The sequence below is a fragment of the Siphateles boraxobius genome, unplaced genomic scaffold (assembly GCF_051911475.1).
Source record: "Siphateles boraxobius isolate OS27281-9 unplaced genomic scaffold, OSU_SipBor_1 18, whole genome shotgun sequence".
In the NCBI taxonomy this organism is placed as follows: domain Eukaryota; kingdom Metazoa; phylum Chordata; class Actinopteri; order Cypriniformes; family Leuciscidae; genus Siphateles; species Siphateles boraxobius.
The window spans coordinates 9,595,483-9,622,548 of record NW_027508788.1 but is presented as its reverse complement, the minus strand read 5'-3'; the positions used below and the strand labels follow the sequence as shown (position 1 = coordinate 9,622,548).

Genomic DNA, 27,066 nt, shown 5'->3' with positions numbered 1-27,066 from the left:
TGTGGGCGTCTGGGAACATACAGCAAATAACTACACTGCTCCTTAACTCACTTCCCTTTATCCTCCATACACACAGCCTATCTAATCGCAGCATCTCACAGGAGCCTTCAGTGAAATCCAATCCCAATGCTTTATTGGAGATTCTTGTTTGCCTTGTTGAAAAGAAGAAACATGTAAAACCTTTTTCGAACTGCATGAAGAGAGCAAGAATAAATCATTTTTTGCTCAACTGTTCGTCGGGGAGGTGGTGTATCCAAAAGTGTTTCATTAACTTATTTCTGTTATTACGTGTTTGCCTTTTATACCACAGGGTTTAGAGTTGTTATATTACTGTAAGAAAACTGTGTGTAATATTTAGTAATCTGAGAATATGAATATATCACCACCAGTAGGTGGTGAAAAGTGACTGTCTCAGAGTCATTAAATCGTTAATTTATTCCAAAATAGTGGTACTTTAGAATTAAACACGTGATGGGCTTTATGAGTGAGTCATTACATTGTTTAATCAACGGAATCATGCTAAACATTATTCCTTCAAATTAATAAATATTTGTACATAAAAACTTTCCAGTAATACCACCTTCAAAACACTTTTGAACAGCCATGACATATGCCTGTGAGAACTACAGCCTAAAAAAAGGCACAACCCCTTCAATATCCTGGCCAAAATTCCTGTTTCATACAGTAAGGATTATAAAAGTTGCTTTGTGATTGGTAGTTTTAAATGGCACTTGGCTCAGGAAATGGTTTTATCTTGCTCAATACACAGGGCAAGTCTTTTTAGTTCAATTGCAGGAAGTAACTGAAGCAGGGAAATATAATTTTTCCCTCAAAGATAGAATTAAAGAATTAAACACTGTTTACAAATGCTTAACCTATCAGGAATGTAATGCACCAGCCCTCTCTTGTTCCACTACACTAAAGCATTACTAAAAGCCATCGCAGAATAATACAGATATGTTGAATGCACAGTAATTGCTTAAATGCATCATATCTGAATCTTCTTTTCATGAGCAAATGTTCATTTGCAAAAAATAAGGGATCATTTCTTTCACCTATAGAAAATGGTACAAATGTCATAATTTTCAAGGGCAGATAAATGAGTATAGGTCATAACCCATGTAAGGCGTATATAGGCAGATAAAGTGCTATTGATTCGATGATATATAGTGGAATCAGGCTGCAACATTTAGAAAATAACCAGGCCGATAAATTCTTATTCCTTCAGAGTGAAGAAATCAATTCTGTTTTGGAGACTTCATACACTTTCTGATTGCATCATGATAGCAGTGGTTAAGTTTCACCTCTGCTGTGAAACGTCAGGCTAAGCGTCCCATAAAAAAACCGTCCTTGGGCCACCGCAGTCACATGGGCTGTCTAGATATGTTTTATGAAGTGAAGTAGGCTGACAGCCTAACTGCAGTTGGTGAGTATATTGAGAAAAATTCCCAGCCATAAATATTCCTTAACGGCCATGAAACTGTATTTCGCATAATTTTTATTAAAAATATATATTTAAATAACTTTGACACTGGAATTATTGAGCTGGTTTTTATAAGAAGAGTCATTATCCGTCTCTCAGTGAAACTGCGCCTGTCACAAACGTCAGGACACATTGTGGTTTTATTCCTGATTCTTTCATCTGGGTGGATTAATGTGAGAAATATTCCACATGTGTGTCACGTCATGGAGTTATGGATAATAATTAAAAAAATCAGGCATAAACTAAATTTTCCATTGAAGTAGAAGTTTGTGGGTCTTTAGTTGAATTATATGCCGCTTAAATCAGTGAGGTCAGAGTCAGGCTATAATTATTATAATTTGATTTAAAATGTTGCAGTTCTGAATTAAGTTACTGGCAAACCGCTTTAATCGGCTTAATAGCCAATACTGAATTTTACTTGCATTTAGCTCTTGGGGAGTGTTAATTCTGGACCCTGCTGACAACAGACACTAGCTCCAATTAAACAAATAAGCCTGATTGATCCCATGTGTTTCATCGTTTCACTATAACCGTTCCTCGTATTTCAGCAGTTCAAACAGTTGTTGTGATGCGTGGCAGCCCAAACTCAACAAGTTAGCTTGCAGCTTTCATGAGCAGGTGTTCAGCACTCTGTAACCCACATCCCACCTAGGGGACCACTCGCCAGAACACTTCATTACATTCCCCACACCTCCTCTGTTTGCTCATTTAGACGACCACAAGCGCCAGGAATGACAGGTGGCTCCACTTTGGCGTCCTGGTGTTTAGGTGAGATTTGAGGAAAAAGAGGAAGATCAGTCATTTAGCAAAGCATTAATCAGTTGGGAGGAGAGGGCGTTTGAGAAAAACCCAAACATCAGTATACCAATGATGAGCAAATACCTGCCCTTGTAGCAGATGCTGCGCGGAAACAAATGGAGAGCACCTAGCGTCACTTTATACTGTAGCAGAGCTTTTTAATAATGTGATTTAAAAGCCAGCATAGAATGACCCTTATTTGAGCCCCTCTTAAAAATGTCTGAATGTCATTCAAGCTTCTAAGGAGAGCACAAGCCGTTTTCAAGCAAAACATCATGTCCCAGTTTCACAGACAAGTCTTAAGCCTAGTCCCGGACTAAAATGCATGTTTGAGCTGTCTTAACTGTCTCAACTTGCACTGGTATATCTTAAAATATGTCAGTGTTTTGTCTCAAGAAGCACATAAGTAATGTCTTTTCCAAGGAAGGATTATAAAAGCTACTTAAATGTCCTAACTGAACAAAGCCCTAATCCTGCATAGTCTAAGCCCTGCCTGTGAAACCAGGCCTGTAAGATTGTTTTATTAATTTTTTTCCTAGGAATATTTTATTAAATATGATTAAAATCTAACATCTTGATGACACTTTACCTTACTGATGTATTGGTTGATATTAATAAACTACTGTAGTTAAAACAATCAAACAAATAATCATTTTACATTATACATTATTGATACAAACTGGCACATTATTAAAATCAAAAAATTCTGTCTGTTGACATTAGGCACCATACACTGGGAAGTAACACGAATAAACAATGAACATTTATTGTATTTATTAAATGGTAATACTTTATTTTACAGTGTCTTCGTTACAGTGTTATGTACTTACTAAAATTTGCATAATTACACGCAACTAACCCTAAACCATACCCTTATCCTAACCCTATAGTAAGTACATTGTGTTAATTAATATTACTCAATACTTAAATGTATAATAACATTGTAATAAGGACACCTTATAATAAAAAGATACTTTTTAATATGCGTTTCATTTGTTTAAAAAGTGCAATTTAAAATGAATTATGAAGTATATTCATTTTATACTTTACATGAAAAAAATAACAGTGGATCTAGAGTGCATCTAGTGCAAACATCAAAAAATAACATCAAACACAAAATGCATTTTAAAGACACAAGCATAGTCCACGATGTAATCCAAAAAGATAGCAAAACTGTCCATTTCATCTGATGTATGTAGTTGTCCAATATGTGTCAGTCTAAAGCCCTGTCCAATGGGATACAGTAAATGGGAAGGGGGAAAACAAACAAAATGGAAAGTGTTAATAGAAAGACCTAGTGGAACAGGTGAATAGTCAATTACGTTTACCTGCGGTTAATCTTCTAGGACACATGTTTCTGAAGCTATAATTTAGATGTATTTTATTTTCATTTAAATGAGATGTAGGCTATAGACCTGTATTAAGTAATAAAAATACCTCCAAAGATTTAAGGTAAAGAAAGGGTCTAAAACATACTTTTTAATTGCTGTTTTTTTTTTAGTCTCTTGCTTCTGTGAACCTTCTTGATCTATTTCCCTGCATTGTTCATTAAGTATACCTGAACTTTATTTACCCAGTCCATTGTTGTGTCATTGTGCTTCAGCAGTGAGGTAGCTCACATTACAACCTCTCGTTTTACCCTGGCAAATCGGTCCACGCTGTTGCCCAGGTTCATTCTCTAGGGCTGTTTCAGTGCAGATAGTTTGGCAGTTTAAAGCATGTCGGGCACCCGTCCCGCCCTGCGGTGGTTTTTTACCGTGCTGACGCAGCACACCACTGGCTCCATTTCAGACCCTCATTTCTATACAGCTGCTGTGTTTCAATGCCATGTCCAATTGCGGTGAAATATTAGCGCCTACGTATGCAGTGAAGAACAAGAGCAACAAGAGGGCAAGAAGTTGAAGTCGCATTGAAATGGGCCCTTTTTTTCAAGACCAGTTGGCATTTTAGCTCCAAATTGGCGAAGGATGTTTGTGTCTGAAATGGCAGTCCTGAATATGTCGTTTGTCACTAAGGAAACAATGCAAAAGAGCATTTAACGCACATCTTAACAGATGGCAACTTATGAAAGACAGAGATGCTTTTATCTCATATGAGGCAGTGCACAGGGCAAATGTGTGATGTGAGATGGTTCTTTAGCATCCATCTTGTCTCACACGTTCACATTCACATCCCTCCTGCTGTGCTGCTCTACATCTTCACTCACTTTCATTCTTATTTTCCTTTGTCTCATGCAACATCTTTGAATGTTTAGCTCATGTTTAATGTCTTTCTCCATTTGGCAGCTGGGACCACGTATATTTTTGGGAGAGGAGGAGCACTCATCACATACACCTGGGCACCCAATGATCGGCCAAGCACCCGGGCGGACCGTTTGGCCGTGGGCTTCAGCACCCAGCAGAGTGATGCCGTCCTGGTGCAGGTGGAGAGCAGCCAAGGCCTCGGAGACTACCTGCAGTTGCACATTGTGAGTATCAAAGCTCAGTTTGAAGCTCTAATAGGCTTCTTAATTTGGATATTTCTTGTCCTACAGTCCCCTGCGGGGTTTATATTAGCACACAGGTGGCTCCAGTTTCTTTTTATTCCATTGTTTTCCATTTTTTCAGCTCGGTTAAAATCTGAAAGGTTTATGAAGTCTTTTTTTAAGGCGAGACACGGCAGGCAAAAACATAGTTTTTTTCCACTGGTCAATTTTGAGATTTTGGGATATTTGTCTTCAATAACATGTCTTCTTTCAGACTTGTGGTGAAAAAAAGTCAGAAATACATATTTAGGTCTTCATTTTACTACACTTTGTCTGTTTGCGTCTGTTTAAATCATCCCGCTGCTCCGCGAGCGCTGCCGGCACCCTGTCATCACACACACCGTTAGAAAGCTCTCTCTCTCCTGTATAATGCGGTGGGATCCAAAGATGGTCATGTCCTTTTTATCAGCAACCAATCATGAAAGTGAAAGGGCGGATTTACTCTAAATGTGCAATCACATTTTACAATATAAATCTTTAATGCCTGTTTTCTCAAAATGACTTTTCTCTCATACTCAAAGTCTGAAATCTCTACTTCACCTACATACACCAGACTCTCCAGTCTTGTACCTAATTATATTATGAAGAAATTTACAGACGGATTTGTAAATATATTATTCCTACCCTGATTTATATAACATTTTATTCCAAAAAACACGGCGAAAATCATTTTTTTAAGGCTATTGACAGTATATTCTTATTTTACAGGATAACAAAAGTAGATATCCATAAATCCCTCTGTAATTCTTTTCCCATCTATTATGTGAACACAATGAAAACATTTATTTTCAACCTGGCTTTATCCAATATTCAGATTTCATTTTTTTTATATATGCAAATTAGCACATATTTCATTAGATAATGCCTAATTTGCATATTTAAACATGAAATTACAGAAAACTTATAATACATTTTTTTTCTCATCTTAATGTACAAATCAACGGGGAAAGTTTCATGGTGATATCTGCTAGTTAAAAAAATTACCCTATTCACCTGTAGTGTCTCTCCTTAAGAGAACTGTAGGACTGTCGATTTGACGTTTAGTGTGGTGTAAAAAACATAGTGTGAAAAAAATATATTATTAATAATAATGTACAATATTTTAAGATAATATCTATTCTTTTTTTAAGCAGAAAATAGTTGAGTGTGATTGAGAATAAAAAATAGTGTGGTAAAAATTATATATATTGTTTGTATAAAAATTATCTTTAATGTACAAAATTTTATTATAATTCTTATATTATAAAATCTAATGCTCAAGAGGGAAAAGGACAGCTTCTTTTGGCCACATTGTCTGTAGATCTACTGTAAACATGATACAGAGCTAAAACTTACCACTGACAAAAGTACATTTTATGCCATGCATTTATGCCATGTCGTAATAACCATCATTTCTAGATGACAGCTCTAGTCGTTCTACTAGGATCTGCTCGCATCCTCTGAATCAGAATTATGCATTTTTATGGCAACACTACAAGCCACAAAATAAAAAATTTAGTATTCTGAATAATCAATTGACAAAACCACAATATAAAATGAAACAAGTCATTATTCATATGCCTTATTTATAAAGTTATCGCTCATTTAGTGGGACATACGCATTAGCTACATTAAACTGTATTGTATGTATTTTTTTATTCTTTTTTTAGATTGTTCTTACATTATTAAGACATTAACAAAAGTAACTAATAGGAATTACAAAATAACTGCTTAACTACATTTTGCGGAAGCTACTTATTTCGTGTGTTTACACATGACATTGTAGCAGTCAGGTGGTACAAGTAATGTTGTACTGTAATTACAGTAGTTCTACAAGGATGTGAACGCTTTTTACAACCGGAATCTCGTAAATGACGATAATTACGACTACGCCCGGCACTAGAAGGGGGCAAAGGGGCGTTGCCCCCTCAGATCTGATATGTGCCTCCTCAGTTTCAATTTGTCCCTCCACCGCCGATTCCAAAACGCAATCAACTTTAACCCTTTGACACGTACAATCACACTGGATTGATTAGAACGTTCAGCGCGTCACGTGATCAACTGCTAAATTCAAATGTGCTTTCGCGCTTTGGCTGGCTCTGAGCCAGAGACAGATGAGCTCAGCACTTGTCATATATCACAAATATTCAGTGATTTCAACCACATAATGCTTATTTTAGGTTTCAGACATTTGAATAGACATTTAAATTAAGTACTAGCCCCCCAAAAAGACATTTATAGTTTATTAAATACCTACTGATGTCTATGGAATAGGCAATAATAATCCTTTCAATTATAATTTGACAATGTGTTTTATTCATATCAGTTACACACTGGGTAGGTAACTATAAAGTTTACTGTATTTTTCTCCCAGTTAACCGGTCACTTACTTTTATGTATTTAGGGGTAAATTATTCTATTCTTTGAATTGCAGTGCAAACTAACATCAATTGACATGATCTTTATAAAGGTGTTTAAAAAAAACACACTCACTTACACATATTTGACAATCAGAATATATCAAATAGCTCATGATATAGTTATCAAGTTTTGAATAACAAATGAAAAAACGAATGGCCCCCTCCAGATATATGAATGCACCGCCCAGTTCATGTGTCCTGGCACCGGCTCTGATTCCGACATGTGTAAATGCAACTTCCTTCATTCATTCTGCTGTGATAAAACTCTGGCATGTATTCTGTCTGGAGGCTTTTGTATGAGCAATGCTACTGACGTAGTCTTTGTCATTTCCATTCACTCAGTTTGGGAACTGCTGACAGAGAAACTGATGCAAATTGACTTGGATAAAAATCTTAAGTTGAATAATTTCAGAGAACGCTTCAGGGGCTCCAGACATATGAAGCTATATACATGGATCAAATGATGAATAGAAGCTATGTCCTTACATTCAATTCTCCTTGATAAGATCCAAGCACACCCCCTCCCCCACCCAGGCAGATAGGAGAAAATTACCCAAAAAAATGATGGAATCATTAATGGAATGATGGAATCGCTAAACAGTTTTTAAAGAAAACAACATGCCCTTTCATATTAATTTAGCCTATTAAAACAACATAGGGCTGAGATAGTATGTCGGTAGATCAAGCTTGTAAATGCCTCGTTGACCTCTTGGCTTATTACTTGCAATTATATTTCAAGGGAGTAAAAAAAGATGCATTTTAATAAGGTTCCTCCGAATGAATAATTAATTCAGCGTGAACTGTCGACTTTCACACTGTGAGCCGCCATGGCAGCACAGCCATAAACAGTCTGAGAGCAGCTGCTCTGCCAGACACAGACTGGGGCTTGTTTTCAGAAACTTCCTCCTCGTCACAGACACAAAGCACAAGAGCCTCCCATTCTGTGGGCTGAAGGATGGATCTGTGGAAGATTTTTTTTTTGTCCTTTCTGGTGGCTTTTTTCTCTGTGTTAGTCTATCAGATCTATCAGAACGGTGATTCCCGATGTGGGGGAAATGTGTACTCCTGCAGAGATTTTTACTACACCTGTAGATCTGAACACAGTTCGTTTTTAAGGAAAGAAAACAAAATCATGCTTTAAATGATAAAACAAAATAAAACGTTTATACTCTATACACACATACATACAGTGTATTTATATATAATGCAATGTTATGTAGAATTATGAATTTTCATGAATGACATTTGTGGTCATTCATTTTATTTATTTGCCCCCTTGGTAAATATGATCAAAGATGGCTGTAAAAAATAAATCTGCATTGTTTATCCTTTTGATATTTTATTTTTTTTAAATGCAAAAATCTAACCTTTTATTGAATTAAAAGAATTGAAAGCGGGGAGAAAATCACATTATGAAATAAATGTTTTTCTCCAAAACACGTTGGGAACAATTATTTGCCCCCTTTAATTAAATACTTTTTGCAGCCTCCTTTTTCCAAGATAACAGCTCTGAGTCTTCTCCTATAATGCCTGATGAGTTTGGAGAACACCTGACAAGAGATCAGAGACCATTCCTCCATACAGAATCTCTCCAGATCCTTCAGATTCCCAGATCCATGTTGGCGCTTCTTCTCTTCAGTTCAGCCCACTCATTTTCTATAGGGTTCAGGTCTGGGACTGGGATGGCCATTGCAGATGCTTGGTTTTGGTTTTTGGATCACTGTCCTGCTGGAAGATCCAAACATGGCCCGTTATAAGATTTCTAGCACAGCTTTTGATTTTTTTTTTTATCTGTTGGTATTTGATCGAATCCATGATGCTACGTATGTGAACAAGATGTCCAGGACCTTTGGCAGAGAAATAGGCCCACAGCATTAAAGATAGAGCAGAGTATTTCATTTTACACATGTGGTACTTTTTTATCCCTGTGTGCACCAAACCCATATTAAGTGTTTTCTCTGTCCATTTACAGCCATCTTTGATCAGCACTATGTATTTTCATGTGCAAAGATGAATTTATACTCTTTAAAAATGTTTTATAAAAATAAAATAACAAAAATAATTAGTAATCACAATTTGTTTACACAATCCATCTTAATCACTTTCTTTTAACAATATAATTAATTACAAAAAAAAATTCCTCTAAATTTTCCTGTGACCCTCTTATCATTTATATTAATTGTTTATGCTGATAAAAAGCTATCAGCATATTTGAGCCTTACTGATGGGGGGGATGTTATACAAAAAGGTCAGGAAACACTATATGAAAAAGCCTCTGTCCTCACTAAACTGGTCCAAGCGATGGCATCAACCTTGATTACAGCGCTCCATGATTTGGCTTGTGTCGTAAATAATATTTGGTTGTATATAAAAACGAGTCTGTAAACTTTATGGTAGACATAAACGGCGAGTTATGAAGGAGAGGCGTGGCAAATAGCATGCAAGGTTTCACGCTGCTCTCAAGACAACTCAGCTTACGTCTCAAAATTTGTCCTTCATGTAGCAGGATTTACTTGAGCTTGTAAATTACAACCAAGGACAGATAATCCAATTGGTCGTGAGCATGACAGATGTATGGAATGACTGACTACGGTGGGCGTAGCAGAGCCCGGCGGCCCTTAGGCGGCTGACTTCAGGGTGTTCCCTCTTACGACTCATCCCTCTTTCTCTCTATCTCTCTCTCTCTCTCTCACTCTCTCTCTCTGATGATGTTGCTTGGGTTTGTAGCATCGTTTATTCACCCACGGAGTCTGAGGTTAGATGATAGCTGAGCAGAAACAGCTCAGGCTGATGAATGAGACAGAGCCAGGGGTTGTTACGGCTTGTAATGAATAGCAGACTCATTTTGTATTCTGGGTGGGTGCGTATCGATCTGAACCAAGGTTCTGGCCTCCTCCATTTTGCTGGCATCATGCATTGAGGTGACCCCAGGGTTCACCTGCCCACCTGTCAGTGGCACAGAGTGATGGATTAATAGGGCTTTATGGTCTTGGTGGGCATGTTAACCGAACACCTTGGACCCCTGGAGAGAGGGCTTGAAATGGAGTGTAGGTGCCACCCAGACTGTGACCCATTGGTCGTGACATCAGCATGGCTGGGTATGTGAACTTGTGACCCTGGTGCCCTCTGCCAGCTGGCCCAGGCATCAAAAAGAGAACGCAGACTGGATGGCAGATGCTTGAGTGGCCATTTGCAGTTGTACTTACCAATGTGCTTCTGTTTGTTTACACTGGTACATGATTATAATACAGAAACGGTGAGATTCTGCTGAACTCCCTGTGATTCATCAAAACCCGGAAGACTAAGTCGCCACTGGTTGCCTCGAGATTCTCCTGTGGGGTTTTATAATGCCTGTGATAAAAATAACTTGATGATTCTTTGACATTCTGTTCAACAAATAAACCGCACACACTCACACCCCAAACTGACTCTACTTACTTGAACACACAGCAGAATTAACCATTGCTCATCTCTAATAAAAAAAACACAACAGCGATCCTGAGAAAATCACTGTTTGAACAAAACAGTTGTATGAATGATTCAATGTCTCGCTCATAAAGAGAGTAACATTGTTACGTAAAAAATGCAATGCGTTCACCTGAACTAATTGTTTAATGACTCACTCTTTAAGAAAGTTGCTGCATCCGATGACTACTTTCAGTATGTGAAAAACTGAGTGTGAAAAGAGTAGTATGTCCGAATTCACAGTATCCAAAAAACAATAGGGTGAAAAGTACCCAGATGACTACTGGCGAGATTCTGAAGTGCGCATCTGATGAAGAATGTACTATCCCATGAGGCCACGGGAGAGTTTTTTTTAATCAGTGTGTTTGAATGAATCAATTAAATGATTCAATCACTTAAGTTGATGATACACAGGGCAACTTTTTGAGCAATGTTGCTGTCAACGGGCAACCAGGTGAGACACAGGGCCCACGACCAATCTAAATTATCCAGATAGAAATGTATTTCCCATTTTCAATGGAAAAGTGCCCAAGCAACAAACGCTCGGCAAGATTGCTCAGCAACATTGCTCAAAAAGTTGCCCTGTATATCATCACCTTCACTCATAAATACAGTTTTTAATACTTGTTTCATTCCTGAATGGGTGGGTTTGAAAAAATCAGTTGAATGAATTCAGTGGCTCGCTTGTAAAAACAATCACTTGTTGCCACCTACTGGCATAAAGATGTAACCTTCAGCAAGAGTGACTAATAAATCCTAACCAGTAATGCCAGATTGACAATCTTTCTAAAATGAACGCTAACAAGTGGAGTGACAGAAAAAGTCTCAGTGCTGTTGAACTGTTATATATATCAGCACTCTTGAAACAACACTCAGACCGGAACTAGCTGTTGTATAATAGGACAAAAGCTTAGAGATGTTTCAGACAATTCGATTTGCATCTTTTAAAGCTACAAAAGATCTCTGGCACTGTAAAACGAAAGAGCTGGAGCGCCTCCCACTACATTTAGCTTCTCCCATCGTGTGTTTGACTAATAGGCAGATTAAATTGGCCTTTGTCAATCACACACCACTGTAAGCCTCCTTCATTAAACAACTTTAGAGAGCACCCTGTGGCAAAGGCCATCTCTATGGAAGGGAATCAGGAGCTGAGCACAAAGGAACAGTTTAACTGTTATATTCACACAGACCCATTTTGCTGGCAAATTCTAAATTCCTTTCTCGAGGGGAAATTAGTAATTCAGTTGATAGTTTTGAATATGATCTCACCAACCTTCACCTCAAATTAAAATCATAGAAACACTTTATAAATTAAATATAAGTCTATCCTCTATTCAAAGATCAGATTCTGTGTCAGTGTGACGTGTCAGTGATTCCCGAGAGGGGCTACTAGGAAATCAACCATAAAACTGACATTAAAGGACAATTCCGGCCAAAAATGAACCTAGGGGTAAATAACACATTGGTGCCGAGTCAACCGTTCTCTGGGATGCGTTTTCATGATAATCGAATGTACCCAGTTTTATTGTTAGTTTTAGATTTACCACAGATTCACTTATAATGCTAGTATATAGGGCATAGAATAAGTAAAAATAAAAATCGCTAGTTAATACCACTAACAAGGCTCAAAATAGCCCCACACTAACACGTATAATTATGGTCTCTACCTGCAAACCTGCTTGCTGAGATTTTTCTCCCACAGTATTGAATGTGTTTAGTTTAAAAGTGAAGAATTGTAATAATATTAATTTTAATGCTAAATGATGATGGTCAGAAAAAATATTTGTAGTCATACTGAAGGGGCTGTGGTGGTATTCGGGTCAAAAAGTTGCTGGGAAACACTCCCCTATGGGACAGTATTTTTCATGTGCCCGTTTTGTCTGGGCTCAGTGCAGCAGCTCTAGAACTCCGTCACTGCACCATCCATCTCGTATTGGACTGGTCGAGGTGCACTTTGGCTATGGAACAGATGCCAGGGGCGGCAGCACACCTCAGGGAAATCATTCTTTTTAGTGGTGTGTATCCCCTAGACAGATGTGCCGTGATTTAACAAAGTAGACAAAATCTGTCAAAAGGCAGTGTGTACCTTTAAAGGTAATTAAAGGTGCAATTGTTGTGAAAATTGTTTTCATCGGTTTTCCCACTGAAATATGGACACATACACACTGCAAAGTTTTGGGAGTGACAGCCGCACATTCTGTGTGTACAGAATGCAGTCCTGCCATACCTTGTCTTGCTCTGAACTTTGACCTTGGGAGTATTTTTTTCACACTTTTAAAATGCAGGTTTGTAACCTAGCACCACATGTACTTTGCAAATTATTTATATTTAATGAAGAATTTAGTCATTGTTTTGTTTCGCATTTTTCTGATGAAGAGCCTGCATGCTCAAAATGTCACTTGTCTGAGAGTCTATTATTACATTTTTAAAGCCTTGGTGTGTTGACTTTTTTCTGTTTTTATTATTTCCTTTGTTTTGAAAAAGTAAACAAACAATTACCTTTAAATGTCATAGAAGTGAAGAGTATACAAGGGTACTTGACAAATTCAAACAATTAAAAAATACAAATGCAAAATACAGAGTCAAACCGTGTAGTATTATTTAATAAAATATTCGGTTATTGACTGCTTATATGGCAGTTATTTTCTTAAAGAACATATTTTTCACCTCATTTTGAGAGTGACCCAGTGTGTATGTGGCCTATGACATGTTGGATGTACTAACAAAGTGAGCTTTGGTGGGTTAAAGTGGGATTTCTGTGCCAAAACAATCCTTATTGATGTGTAAAGTACTTTGGATTCTCCACAAGGACAGTTAGTGAACATATACGGCATATATAAAGTTTTTTAAATGGATTCTGTGAGGCATTTGCAGAGCTGTTTGTTGTATGCTGAATGACACACGTCTTTCTGACCTCTATTGAGTCCAATTCTCCCAATGAAGGCTGCATTTGGTCATAATCTACCATGAAGAAGATAATAACTCTGGAAAGCAGTTCCAGCGCAGTGTTCTTATAGCTTTGCGTCCCATTTGTCAAGTCGTTTGAGGGAGAGCTCAGTTTCTTGTCAGTAGGAGAGATGACAATTGATTCATAAATTTGCTTTGATAAATTGTGCAGCAGGGATGCATGATTCCAGTGCTAAATCTAGTGAGGAGGAAGAACACGAGGCCTGTGCTGCCTTCCTGTTTATTAGCAACTTCCTGAAAGACTTCATGCTTTATACATTTTACATGAGATATTTTCAACTGCTCCGAATGAATGCAGATGCATTTGGTACCCAAAGAAAATGTGTAAGGAGTGTAGAGAAGATAGGGTTTGGATGTGTGCCTCAGTGCACTTAACCATGACACGAAGACTGAAACGAGAAGTGTTTTGCATGCGATTGATGGATTAGCCTTTCCTTTGAAATGCCTCGTTCAACATGCCTAGGACATATTTCAAGCTCTTTTCTTGCTGTCTCTGGAACGTACTGCGGTAAAATATGTGCATCTCTTTTGTGCTCTGGTGCAAAGGTCTTATTTCTAGAGCTGACAATTTAACATGTTCATTTAATGTGATTGTTTTTATAAAAAGTGACATCTAAAATAACAAATATAGATTTAAATGCATTTAAAATTATTTAAAATAAAATAGTTTCTAAGTAAATTTGAATTTTGAATTTAAATTTAAATTTTAAATTTAACAAAAATATATTACAGAATGCTGTCTGTCAAATTAAAAATATAAATCCTGCTTTTGGCTTATTTGTATATATTTGTTACTGGATTTCAGTTGATTAATTTGAGCTAAAAAATTATTAAATTCACAGAATTATATTGTTTTCATTAGCAATCGTTGCAATTTTTGAGCACTCAAGTACTGGTTTTGGTATCTATGCTTAGGTCTAATTCTAGAAATTTTACCTTGACATTTACCATAAACATTTTTCATAAAAAATATTGTAAAGTAATTTTACAGTGATTTAAATGTTTATGTTTTCTAGGTTTAGAAAATGCCCCCTGTGCCATATTGTAAATGTGACCTTTTTACACTGACAAACCAAAACACCGCACATCAGTAATGCATGAATGCTTATTTCAAATGTGTTCGCAATGTTTTTCATTTTGCGACATGCTTGGAGCGTGCCATTCTTATTTTAGAGTACGCATCTCTGAAAATGTCATAAAACAACACTGTTATGCAATCAGGATCTACATCTAAGTGCCACTGTAAATGTACAATCCAAACAAATGATTCATGAGAACATCTACCTCTCTGTCTCATCACATTTTTCTCAAGTGAAGATTTGTTTGCTGTGAGTTTAGAGGTTGTTAATCGAAGGTAAAGTATATGCCTTTGTTGAAGTTCACATTATTTCAACTTATTTTAAAAATAATTGTTTTGGAATTGTTTTAGAATTTGTGCTGAAAAACTACATTACCCATGATGCTGTACTGAAAATTCCACCAATCAGATAGTTGCGGGGAGCAAATCTCACCAAAAGAGCTCTGCAGGGAATGTGCTCTCCCATGCCCATGAAACACCTGATTGATCATGTAATGATACTTAAATATATGTGTGTGTAAGATAAGATAAGATATACACACTGTGTGTGTGTGCGTGTGTGTGTGCGTGTGTGCGTGTGTGCGTGTGTGTGCGTGTGTGTGTGTGTGTGTGTGTGTGTGTGTGTGTGTGTGTGTGTGTGTGTGTGTGTGTGTGTGTGTGTGTGTGTGTGTGTGTGTGTGTGTGTGTGTGTGTGTGTGTGTGTGTGTGTGTGTGTGTGTGTGTGAGTGTAAATATATATATCTATTTCACACCAGTGCAATTATCACCAGTACGTAATAGTTTTAGTTAATATTTTTAGTTACCAATTACAACACTGGAAGTGGAACACTTGAACTAGTAATGCAGATCCTGAATCTGAATATTTTCTTACAATGATACTCATACATTTTAAGTCACCAAGTCAATTTCAAGTTAAGTCACCGTTATTTATATAGGGCTTTTTACAACACAGATTGTTTCAAAGCAGCTTTACAGAGATAACAGGAAAATAATATTGTAATAATATTGTTAAATATAAAATTAAATGTCCCCAACTAAGCAAGCCAAAAGCCAATGGCGACAAAGACTAAGAAAGGGGAAGAGGCGACAGTGGCAAGGAACCAAAACTCTATAAGGTGACAGAATGGAGAAAAAAACCTTGGGAGAACCCAGGCTCAGTCGAGGGGCCAGTTCTTCTCTGGCCAACGAACGAACAGTGTATGATTATGATTTAGGCAGCATTATAAGTCAGAAGTCAGATGTACATTTTAACAAGTGTACATTTTAATACTCTATATAAGTTTAGCCCCTTTTCCACTATATTACGTCCAGTGCTCTGGGCGTGAGAGTGTTTGTGTATGCGTCTGAGTGTGTGTGGGTGTGAACAGACCTTCTCGCTGTCACTCTCGCATTGACAAAGTGGTTTGGAGAGTCCTGTGGACCTACTCTCTACTCTGCAGTTGCTACTCCATATCAGACTCTCTTAACAGAGGCTATTGCACAATGATTCCTCAATGAAAGTGACACAGGTGACCCTGCTGCCAAACTGTAGATGTCTCGTCCCACCTATGTATCCCACAATCCTGTGCCACATCTCCTCCCACACCCGACCAATAAACTCACTCCCTTCCAGCACTCCAAATCACATTCGCTCTGCTATCCTTGTTGAGATTCAGCAGAAAAAGTCTAAATAAAGAGGATGTGCTTCCTCGGCTCCCGGTCCACGGGCCCAGTGCAGGCGGATGATTTATTGTAGTCCGATATGCAGGGCCACTTTCAGAACCCGACCCGCCATAGCCTCTAACTGCGCTCTGAATGCGAGACGGCACGCCTTTGGGGAATGGGAGTTTTGCCTAGGGCAGTACTGCAGAGTTGCGCTTGTGTGCATAAAGGACACTGAGAGGGGAGGGGGAATACAAGGTGACATTCCTCATCCTTCCTATAAGTGGATAAGATTATTTGATGTCTTTTTCCCTGCAGAAGCTCATGTATGTAGATTATTTTAGACCATATGAAACCATGTGTATTGGATACAGTAAAGATTCCATTGGTAATATTATATATTGCCATTATTATTAAAACATTTGTGCTACAGACTTGAGACTTGCAACCATATAAAGAGTGACTTGAATTAAAGGAGACTCTGAGCCCTGTCCAGTGCAGAGTATATCATAGAGACTATAGGAATGGGCTTTTTTGGCTTGAGCTAAGTAACCACCTAGAAACCACCCTGAATACCCTAGCAACCACATAACATGTACTTAAAACGTTCACAATAAAATTATATTCATTGTGGAATAGATTGGTACAGACAGGCAGCACTGGTTAGTTAATGGTATAGTTCATCCAAAAATGAAAATTCTGGCATCATTTACTCACCCTCGTGTCATTTCAGAATCATAAGACCTTTGTTTGTCTTGAACTTTGATGCTTGAAGAGATCATAAAAGTAATACAGTTGTGAAATAAATGTTTTTCTCCAAAACACGTTGGCCACAATTATTGGCACCCCTACAATTATTTAAGAGTAAAATATCTCGGACGTATATTCCCATTAATATTTACCTCTTTTTTTTTTACAGCACACCAGGGTGAATTGGAACAAGAAATTGTCTAGCTATGACTTCTTGTTTCACAGGAGTTTAAATATGAGAGAAAAAAAACAAAGGCCAAATTACCTTATTCATCCATCACAATGAGTAAAACTATATAATATAGTTCTGATGTGCATCAAAAGATTGTTAAGCATCACAAAATAGAAAGTGGCTGTAAGAAAATAGCTAAAGAATTGAAAATCCCCATTTCCACCATCAGGGCAATAATTAAGAAGTTCCAATCAAATAAAGATGTTATGAATCTGCCAGGAAGAGGACGTGTGTCTATATTGTCCTCCAAATGCACGGTGAGGAGGAAAGTTTGAATGGCCAAAGACTCTTCAAGGATCACAGATGGAGAATTGCAGAGATAAGTTGAGTCTTGGGGTCAGAAGCCTACCAAAAGAAAAAAAAATCAAACTCCAGCAAATTCAGTTGTCAGACACGACTGGAACTTCAAACGCCCCAGGGTTCTGTGGTCAGATGAAACAAAAAAAAGAAGAGCTTTTTGGCAGCAAACACGCTAGATGGGTTTGGTGCACACAAGGATAAAAAGTACCCCATGTGTACAATTTAATATACTGTTGGATCTTTAATGTTGTGGGCCTATTTTTTTCTGCTGGAGGTCCTGAACATCTTATTCTGATACATGGGATCGTGGATTCTATAAAATATCAACAGATAACAAATCAAAACCTGATGGCTTCTGCTAGAAATCTTATAATGATTTCTAGCCGTAGTTGGACCTTCCATCAGGACAACGGTCCAATACAAAAATGTGTTGCAGAGCACAAAATGAAGCTTCTGCCATGACCTTCCCAGTTCCCTGACCTGATGAGTGGAGTGAACTAAAAAGAAGCACCAACTGATCTCTGATCTCTTGTCAGGTGTTCTCCAAACTCATCTGGTTGCAAAAAGTATTTAATGAAAGAGTGCCAATAATTGTGGCCAACGTGTTTTGGAGAAAAACATTTATTTCATAATGTGATCCCCCCCCCCCCCACACACACACACACACACTTTCAATTATTTTAGTTCAATTAGAAAGGTTAGATTTTTGAAAATTATTTGAATGAAAGATCAAATGGATAAACAATCCAGATTTATTTTTTACAGCCATTTTTTATCATATTTACCAGGGGTGCCATTAAAGGGATAGTTCACCCGAAAAAGAAAATTCTTTCTGTATTTACTCACCCTCATGTTGTTCCAACCCCGTAAGACCTTCGTTCATCTTCGGAACACGAATTAAGATATTTTTGATGAAATCTGAGAGCTGGATCACTCCTCCATAGGCTTCTTGAGGGATTGAACTTGCCGGCCTCGAAAAGTAATTAAAGACATTGTTAAAATAGTCCAAGTGACTACAGTGGCTCAATATTACGTTTATCAAGCGACGAGAATCCTTTTTGTGCGCAAAAACAAACATAAATAACGACATGCATTTCCTTCTCTGTTGGCCTCTTGTCAGTTAAACTAGTGTAATTGCGTAGAGCTACGTCACACGTAGGCTCACTATTGGCCGACGCTGGTCATGTGGGTGATGCGTGTGACGTACAACAACAGATCATACGCTGTTAAACTAGTAACCTGACTAAAGTCGTTATTTATGTTTGTTTTTGCGCACAAAAAGTATTCTCGTCGCTTGATAAACTTAAGATTGAGCCACTGTAGTCACTTGGACTATTTTAACGATGTCTTTAATAACTTTTCGAGGCCGGCAAGTTCAATCCCTCAAGAAGCCTATGGACTAGTACGGAGGAGTGATCCAGCTCTCAGATTTCATCAAAAATATCTTAATTTGTGTTCCGAAGATGAACGAAGGTCTTACGAGGTTGGAACAACATGAGGGTGAGTAAATACTGACAGAATTTTCATTTTTGGGTGAACTAACCCTTTAATTCTGACCACAACTGTACATATGTATGAATTTGGTTAAATACTCTTCTAAATAGACACAATCACGTATGACGAACAGATTTAATTTAAATAGACATTGATCAATACATATATAGAGCTCATCAAATTTGACAAACGGAAGCTCAACCCTGTTTGTGTGACACGCAAGGACCAATGAAGTTTGTTCTCGAGCGTCAAATTGACATTTATATGGTTCACCATGTTTGATGTGCTCTATGTGTGTGCGCTGATCAAAATCTCTAAGCTTTCATTAAAAGGTCTTATGGGTTTGGAACAACATGAGGGTAATTGATGACAGATTTTCCTTTTTTGGTTGAACTATCCCTTTAAATCTGGTTTGAATCGTCTTTAAATTTAATGTGCATTGTGATTTGCTTTTGAATTATTTTTGGCGAAAAATAGATGATAACTAAAAAGAATCAAGTTAAATCACTGATGTTTTCTGTGAGGATTTATCTTTCTTGAAAATCTGTTATTTTGGTAACACTTTACAATACGGATTTATTAGTTAAAATCTATTTATTTTTTGGTTAAGTTCTACATATATTCTTTCTATAATTTCTGCAGAATGAACAGGTGTATATCATTTTTAAATGAACATTAACTAAGAAGATTAATAAATGCAGTAAAAAAAAAAACTCCCCTAAAACTACCCTAATACATTATTCATGAATGCATTCTGCATATGTTAACATATAGAACTTTATTATAAAGTGCTATCAGAGCCAGAATTACCATATGGGAATTTGGGCACAAGTCCAAGAGCACCATGTAAAGGTTTTCATGGTCAAAGATGTCAGGACAAGACTGCAAACGGGATGAGATGGGTGCATGGTTGGGTAGGAAGACCCTCAGACCACTGTGTCCACTGTTACCACAATACCTTACTCCGGCCCTGAATCCTACCGGTAATCATTTGTGAGAATGTGAATGTATAGCTATGCAGTTGTAGCCACCGCTCCCCACTCCTCAAAGCTGCCCCTGTTCCCCAGCCGCCCACTTTAACCTGCAATTACTGCCTGTCCTCAATGCAATATTAACATGTGCTGCAATATAAACAGGCCACAAGACTGTTTTTGCTCACAGCGTCTTGCCCATGTGCATGCCGCAATAGAGATGTGCTTCAGGCTAGATTAGTCACAAGTCAGTCCTTCAGCCTGTGCCCAGACTTTAATTAGACTCTCTTCTCTTCTTCCTCTGCTGCACTGAGGATAGTATCCCTCTATCCTTTTGTTTTCTCCATCCTCTCCCCAGAATTTCAATAACTTACCGGGACCTCATTTGTTTTGTACAAATAATTTTTTTTACTCACTCTTCAAGATGGGTCTCTTGGACGCCTAGCTCATTTACACCGGGACGACTAGGGCCCTCCTGTCAAGCCTTACCATTCATGAGATTGTTTTTTCTTTGCAAAAATGTTGATCTGTCCTATTACCAACAGTCAGTCACATTGGTCGCCTGTGGGGCGAGCCGGGCCATGCAGCAAGATGTCTAGACGAAGTCTAGTGGATTAAGGCCATTTCATTCCTCACATTAGGAGGTCTGACTCAGTGCAGCCACAAAGCCACAGGTCATGACACTTTACGTGACAAAGGGGCCTGTAGCCACACTGCATTTTCATTTGAAAATCTCATGAGACAGTGTCGTCATGAACGTCAAGAACACTAATCCAAAACGGCAAATGACAAGGCAGTTTAGTAATGGAAAAAAGAAATTCCATTATTCCATATGAGAGGGTAGCTAATAACTTTGCATTCAAGTGGGCTCCTGCATCAGATCCGCGTCGCGCACAAAAACAGAGCAGCTCATTAAGAGGAAGTACCAGAAGAGTAGGCTGTATTGTGGCAGCAGGGCGTTCAACTGCCGAAAAAAAAGACAGGAATTTTATGTGGGACATGCCAAGAATAAAAATGCACTCTAGTGAAAAGCTTTTTCAGCATCTAGACTTAAAAGGATGTGTTTCATTACCAGCCAATGTGGCCAATATGAGTCCCAGTCATCTACCTCTAGAGCGCCATCTTAATGAAAACTCTTGTAGCACCCATTTCCCAAATCTGCCATTAACATGAAGCTAAAGTTTCAAGACATATAGCCACAGTGCAGCTCTTGGCTACATCCGAAATTGCATACTCTGAGTAGTAGGTACTTATTTTGAATAAGTAATTACAGTACTTTGTGAATGCCAAAAAAGTATGTTCTATATCAAGGATGGGCAACTATGGTCCTAGATCCTCTGACCTGCAGAGTTTAGCTCCAACACTGATAAAACTCACCTGCCTGTAGTTTTCTAGTAATCCTGAAAACATTGGTTAGCTTGTTCAGGTGGGTTTGATTAGAGTGGAGTTAAACTCTGCTGGACACTGGCCCTGCAGGAGTTACCCATTCCTGTTCTATCTAGTATGAATCAAGCAAATTTTGATTTAGAGTTATAGCCTTCTGACTAAAATGACATTTAGTTTGTCATATTTTTTTCATCTTAATTGTTTTAGTTTAAATCTAGTTTTAGTCAACTAATTATCATAAGATTTTACAATAGATTTGGTCGACTAAAATCTAATAGTCAGTAAATAAGATACAAATACTAAGAAAAGCTTCCTACTGAAACTGAATAAAGTAATCAAATGTAAAATAACAGTGCATAGACTTCCTTGTATAAAACATTATTAAAGCTACTAAAGTTACTTAGTCAAGAGCAGGGAGTGATTTTCTCTTTGTCTTTTGTTGTTTGAATTAACATTAGGACTCAGACAGCAGCAGGTTTAGGCTACTGTCACTTTAAGAATGAATACATGGATACAAATACAAATTTCTCCCAACTTTCTACTTTCACTTAAGACATAACAGACTGTTTTAATGAATGCTCACCAAAATGGGCAGTTTGATATATTTTTGTTTGTGTTTGTTCTTTCGGTAAGAGTGCGGTAAGAAGTTTGTGCGATAAGTATGCAATTTTGGATGCAGCTGTAGTTTAACAACTCAATTTTCCTAAACCAAATTAAACTATGGTTTAAAAAACCAGGTTGTTCAGGAATCTAAGTTATAAAGTCATTGCCTTAATTCACGTATTACAGCCTATGTTTACATATCAAAGCCTCTTCAGTATTCAGTTATGACATTTTTATAAGGTAAACAGAAGTTAATAGCGAAACATATACATGGATGAATTGTTCACAATAAGATGTAGACCATGCATTTACAAAACACATGGGTGGAACATTTAAAAATGAGATTTCGTTTAACTCATGTCGTTTCAAACCCGTTAGTCTTTTGTTTGTCTTCTGAACACAAATGAAGATATTTTTGATTAAATCTGAGAGCTTTCTGTCCCTCCATGACATCTACACAACTACAACTTTGTCACTTCAAAAAGTTAATGAAGAGATCATCAAACTAATCCATATGAATAGAGCTTTCTATTCCAAATTTTATGAAGAGACATGATTGCTTTACATGATGAACAGATTGAATTTAGGCTTTTATTCACATTAACGTTAATCAACGCACATATCAGTTATGATAAACGGAAGCTCAAGCATATTCGCATGATGTGTGAGAACCAGTGAGGTTCATTATCGTGTTACGCAGCACGTTTGAGCTTCCACAATTCAGTATAGGTGATCACTTATATCAGTGTCATATATATCGTCCTGCCCTAAAACTTGTATCGTTTTTTTGTCTGTGAATATTTAAAAACATCCAATTATGCATAACATAAGGTATTTGAAAAAATATTTAATTGATGAGTTGTCAATACAATATGTAGGGCATGATTTTACCTCAAAATTCAACATATTGACACAAAATGATAACTGCACATCCACGTTTCGCTGCCTGGAGTCCAGTTATTTCTGTGAATTGCAGCAATCCATTTGCTTCTCTGTCCTGTAGCTTTCGGCAGGCTGCAAAAATATACCTCAGATTTTTTGTCAAATCTATTTGTACAGTCAATCTCAAATCTGTTTCCTGTCTTGTGTTTTGTGTGTTTTTTTTTAGGCATTTACCCTTAAAATCAATGCTGCCACTCAGTCTTTGTACCATCAGTGGGCGTAACCGCAATCACTCTGGCCGTCGATGACATCACGTGCATACCCTCTATAAGATCAATAACATTTAGAAAATAGATGAATTGAGGTTAACTTCCATTTCATGCTGACTTTAAGCTGGGGTAGCAGAAACTATTTTGACAAAAAAAATGGCCCACTGCAGCTTTAAGGAAATGAATGGTAGAATTTGAACTATTAGACACCAAATACAAATTATTTGATATGTAGAGGGATTTTGAGCTCATTTCATTTGGTCAAATTACCCAGTGCTTAAAAATCAAATCCCCTGAGAGAACAATGGCACTTGTCACTTTAAGCCTATCTCTGCACTCCGATTGACTGTGAAGGTCATGTTCAGTGACTCCCATTAGCCCGCAGTGTGTGTGGGTAAACAGACAGGTGAGCCCATGCGTTAGAGCAGCACAGCCAAAGGTCACAATCGCTGGCCCTCGCTCGACGCTCCATGCCCACCCTCCACACACCGATCGGGAAGACATGTTTACCTTTAATTAGTGTTATCGGTAATATGCAGAGCAGTCTGTCTCTTATCAGATAGACTCTGAACTGGCAGAACAAAAGCCTGTGGTTAAATTTGCCTCAAGGGTTTACAGGCTCTCTTATTCAAAATTAGCCTCCTTAATAGTCATTGTCTCCTCCGCTTTACGTCGCCTTTGCTCCTCCAGAAAGTAGGGCAGGCGTTTTCAAAGCACTAATGCAAATGAAAAGAGGGCTATTCCATTTTAGAGGGAGAGAACGTAAACATGTCGCCACCAAATAAAGTTGTCTGCCTCAATTCGGAGCAGAGATGTTTGAGTTGAATCGCTGCGGGCTTCCAGTTGTATTTTAAGTATGATTTTTTTAGCTATTGTCTCAAGATACAGAGTTGAATAGTGGTCATAGGCTCTCTGGGAAGGTAAATACTGACAGGTAATGAATCTTTCCCGGCTGGTTATTTTTCCTCTGGGTGGTTTTGAAGCAGCCATCATTCTGTGCCATGAATGTCTTGCGGTCTCGAGCAGGAGGCGATCAGTGATTTTGAAAACAACGGCATCTCCATTATGAAGTGCTTTGAAGCATACAGGCTAAGTGTGTATTTGGCATGATGGTTGATATCAGATGGATTGCTTGATTACAATCAGTAGAAATTGTGTGCATTCATCATGTTTTTAATCAAATAATTGATTAATTCCCCCCCCCCCCCCCCCCCCCCCCCACCCCCACACACACACACACATAGGGTAGTTAAAAGAATCCGGAATGTTGAGGGACAACAGGACCAGTATGGATTCAGATTTCATATCTGACCTATTGGCAAGATATTCAAACATAACACCATCAGAACTTCTTTACACGTCCCTTTAAGGCGGACCATTTCGCTCAGCTATTTTAGACTAGACATGTAGCTCATAGTCCCTTAATGGGGAAAAGTCTGAAATGTCCAAAACTGTATTAAAATGTTTCATTACAATCGTATGTTTCTAATCAGCAATACATTTTGGCAGCATTGATTATCATAGGTTTCATTTCTTCAGCTCAAATAATGGTACAACATGTATTTTAGGCTGGTCAAGCTAATGCAAATGCTTTCTAGTTTAAACAAAAAACAGATAATGCCTCTGTACAAAAAAAGCAATTGGCTATTTAAATGAAAGTCAGGCTTCCCTTTCTACAGATGCCATATTGAGCAGTATTATTTTTTCCCATTCGTTTCTCATACACACACACACAAAAACAAACAAAAACATCTAAACAATACTGCGAAGCTCTGCACTGTCTCTGTTTCCCATCTCTCCCGTCTATCTGCAGTATCTGTGATACAGTAAGTAAGCAGCGAGCAGATGTCTGCGTCTGGGCCGCCCCGTCTCTTCTGGCAGCTCTACAGCCACGATAAATCATGTCCTGCTGGGCTGTAATGGTACAAAAGGTGTTGAGCTTCCCTATGTTAAACAGCACTCATCCCACAAAAACCTTTTTTTAAAAAAAGATTAAGATTAAGTAATGAGAAGGAGAGTGTAGCTGGTCTTGGTGAGGTTTGGGCCAACATTGGATAGTGGGAGAAACATGACTTCTGGTGAGGTCTAGCAAAGCCTTTTAAAGCCAGGAACTTTCAATTACAATCTCTTATTCAGCTGACACTCAAGGGCAGGACGCTCAATAAATTATTGAAAGCCAAACACTCAGCAGGAGAACAAAACTGCTCTATCGGACTTTACCCTTATCCCAAGTACTAGTGGCAAGTAATGTGACCAATACAATGTGGTTCCATTTGTTAGCAGAAGTAAACTACACTAGTTGACATGAAATAACAATAAAAAATACGGTAACACTTTACAATAAGGTTCATTAGTTAACATTAGTTAAGTACATTAGCATGAACTAATAATAAACTGCACTTATACAGCATGTATTAATCTTTGTTAATGTTAATTTCAACATTTACTAATACTTTATTAAAATCTTGTTAACATTAGTTAATGCACTGTGAACTAACATGAACAAACAATTATGTATTTTTATTAACTAACGTTTACAAAGATTTAAAAAATACAGTAACAAATGTATTGTTCATTATTAGTTCATGTGAGTTAATACATTAACTAATGTTAACAAATGAAACCTTATTGTAAAGTGTAAAGGGGTTACCAAAAATACTTTTACAATATTTTTTAAATCTTGTGTTATGATGAAGTTAATTTAATTTCAACATTCACTTATACATTATTAAGTAAGTAAAATTTATTTATATAGCACTTTTCACAGATAGACATTACAAAGTGCTTCACATTAAAATGTAATACAAGAACAATTTAGATACATTCCCCAAAAATACAAACAACAAACATTACAAAGAACCATGCCCCTCGACTAACCAAAAGCCTGCTTGAAGAGCAAAGTCTTCAGTTGTTTTTTAAAAGAATCAACTGAGTTCGCACAACGTAAAACAAGAGGCAAAGTATTCCACAGCCTGGGAGCGACTGCCTGGAATGACTGGTCCCCTCTAGTTTTAAAATGAGTACGGGGAACAACTAATAACATCTGATCTAAAGACCTGAGACTCCGGGTAGGAGTGTGTAGCTGTATCAGGTCAGAGATGTAGGTAGGGACTTGGCCATGCAAGGCTCTAAAAGTAAGAACCAGAATTTTAAAATGAATTCTATACTGGATTGGTAACCAGTGAAGAGATGCTAAAACCGGTGTGATGTGTTCTCTTTTCTTAACGCGGGTTAAAAGCCTTGCAGCAGAGTTATGAACAACCTGGAGACGAAAAAGCTCCTTCTTACTCAAACACGTAAAAAGACTGTTACAATAGTCTAAATGGGAGGAGATGAACGCATGAATAATCATCTCTATCTCACATTGAGTCACAAATGATCTTAATTTTGAAATGTTCCTCAGTTGAAAAAAGCAGTTTCTAACTAATTGTTTCGAATGAAGCTCCAAGGACATAGCTGACTCAAAGACAACACCTAAGCTCCTGAGGCTCGGTCGGACAGACGAGCCTAAGTCACCAATATATTGTATTATCTTTGGGATTTTACTTTCAGAGGCGATGATTAGTGTTTCTGTGTTGTCATATTCTAGAAGCAAAAAGTTCTCACATAACCACTTTTTAATGCTAGTAAGACAGTTAATTAAAGAGGACAATTGAAACAACTCAGTTTCCTTATAGGAGCAATACAGTTGGATATCATCCGCATACAGGTGATAAGATATGTAGCTAAACTGACTAATAACCTGACCGAGAGGAAATATATACAAGGGGAACAAAATAAGACTCAAGACAGAACCCTGCGGTACCCCACACGAAAACTCTGCA

General features: G+C 37.7%; 1 protein-coding gene across 25 annotated transcripts in view; it reads left to right on the top strand.

Moving 5' to 3' along the window:
* The window catches only part of nrxn2a (neurexin 2a), a 316,646-nt gene that overhangs the window by 254,545 nt on the left and 35,035 nt on the right, over positions 1 to 27,066 (top strand). For all 25 annotated transcript variants that reach the window (XM_077233387.1, XM_077233386.1, XM_077233381.1 and 22 more), the window contains one exon: positions 4,567 to 4,748. In XM_077233387.1, the coding sequence (XP_077089502.1) occupies positions 4,567 to 4,748 (182 nt within the window). The remainder of the gene's footprint in view (positions 1 to 4,566; positions 4,749 to 27,066) is intronic.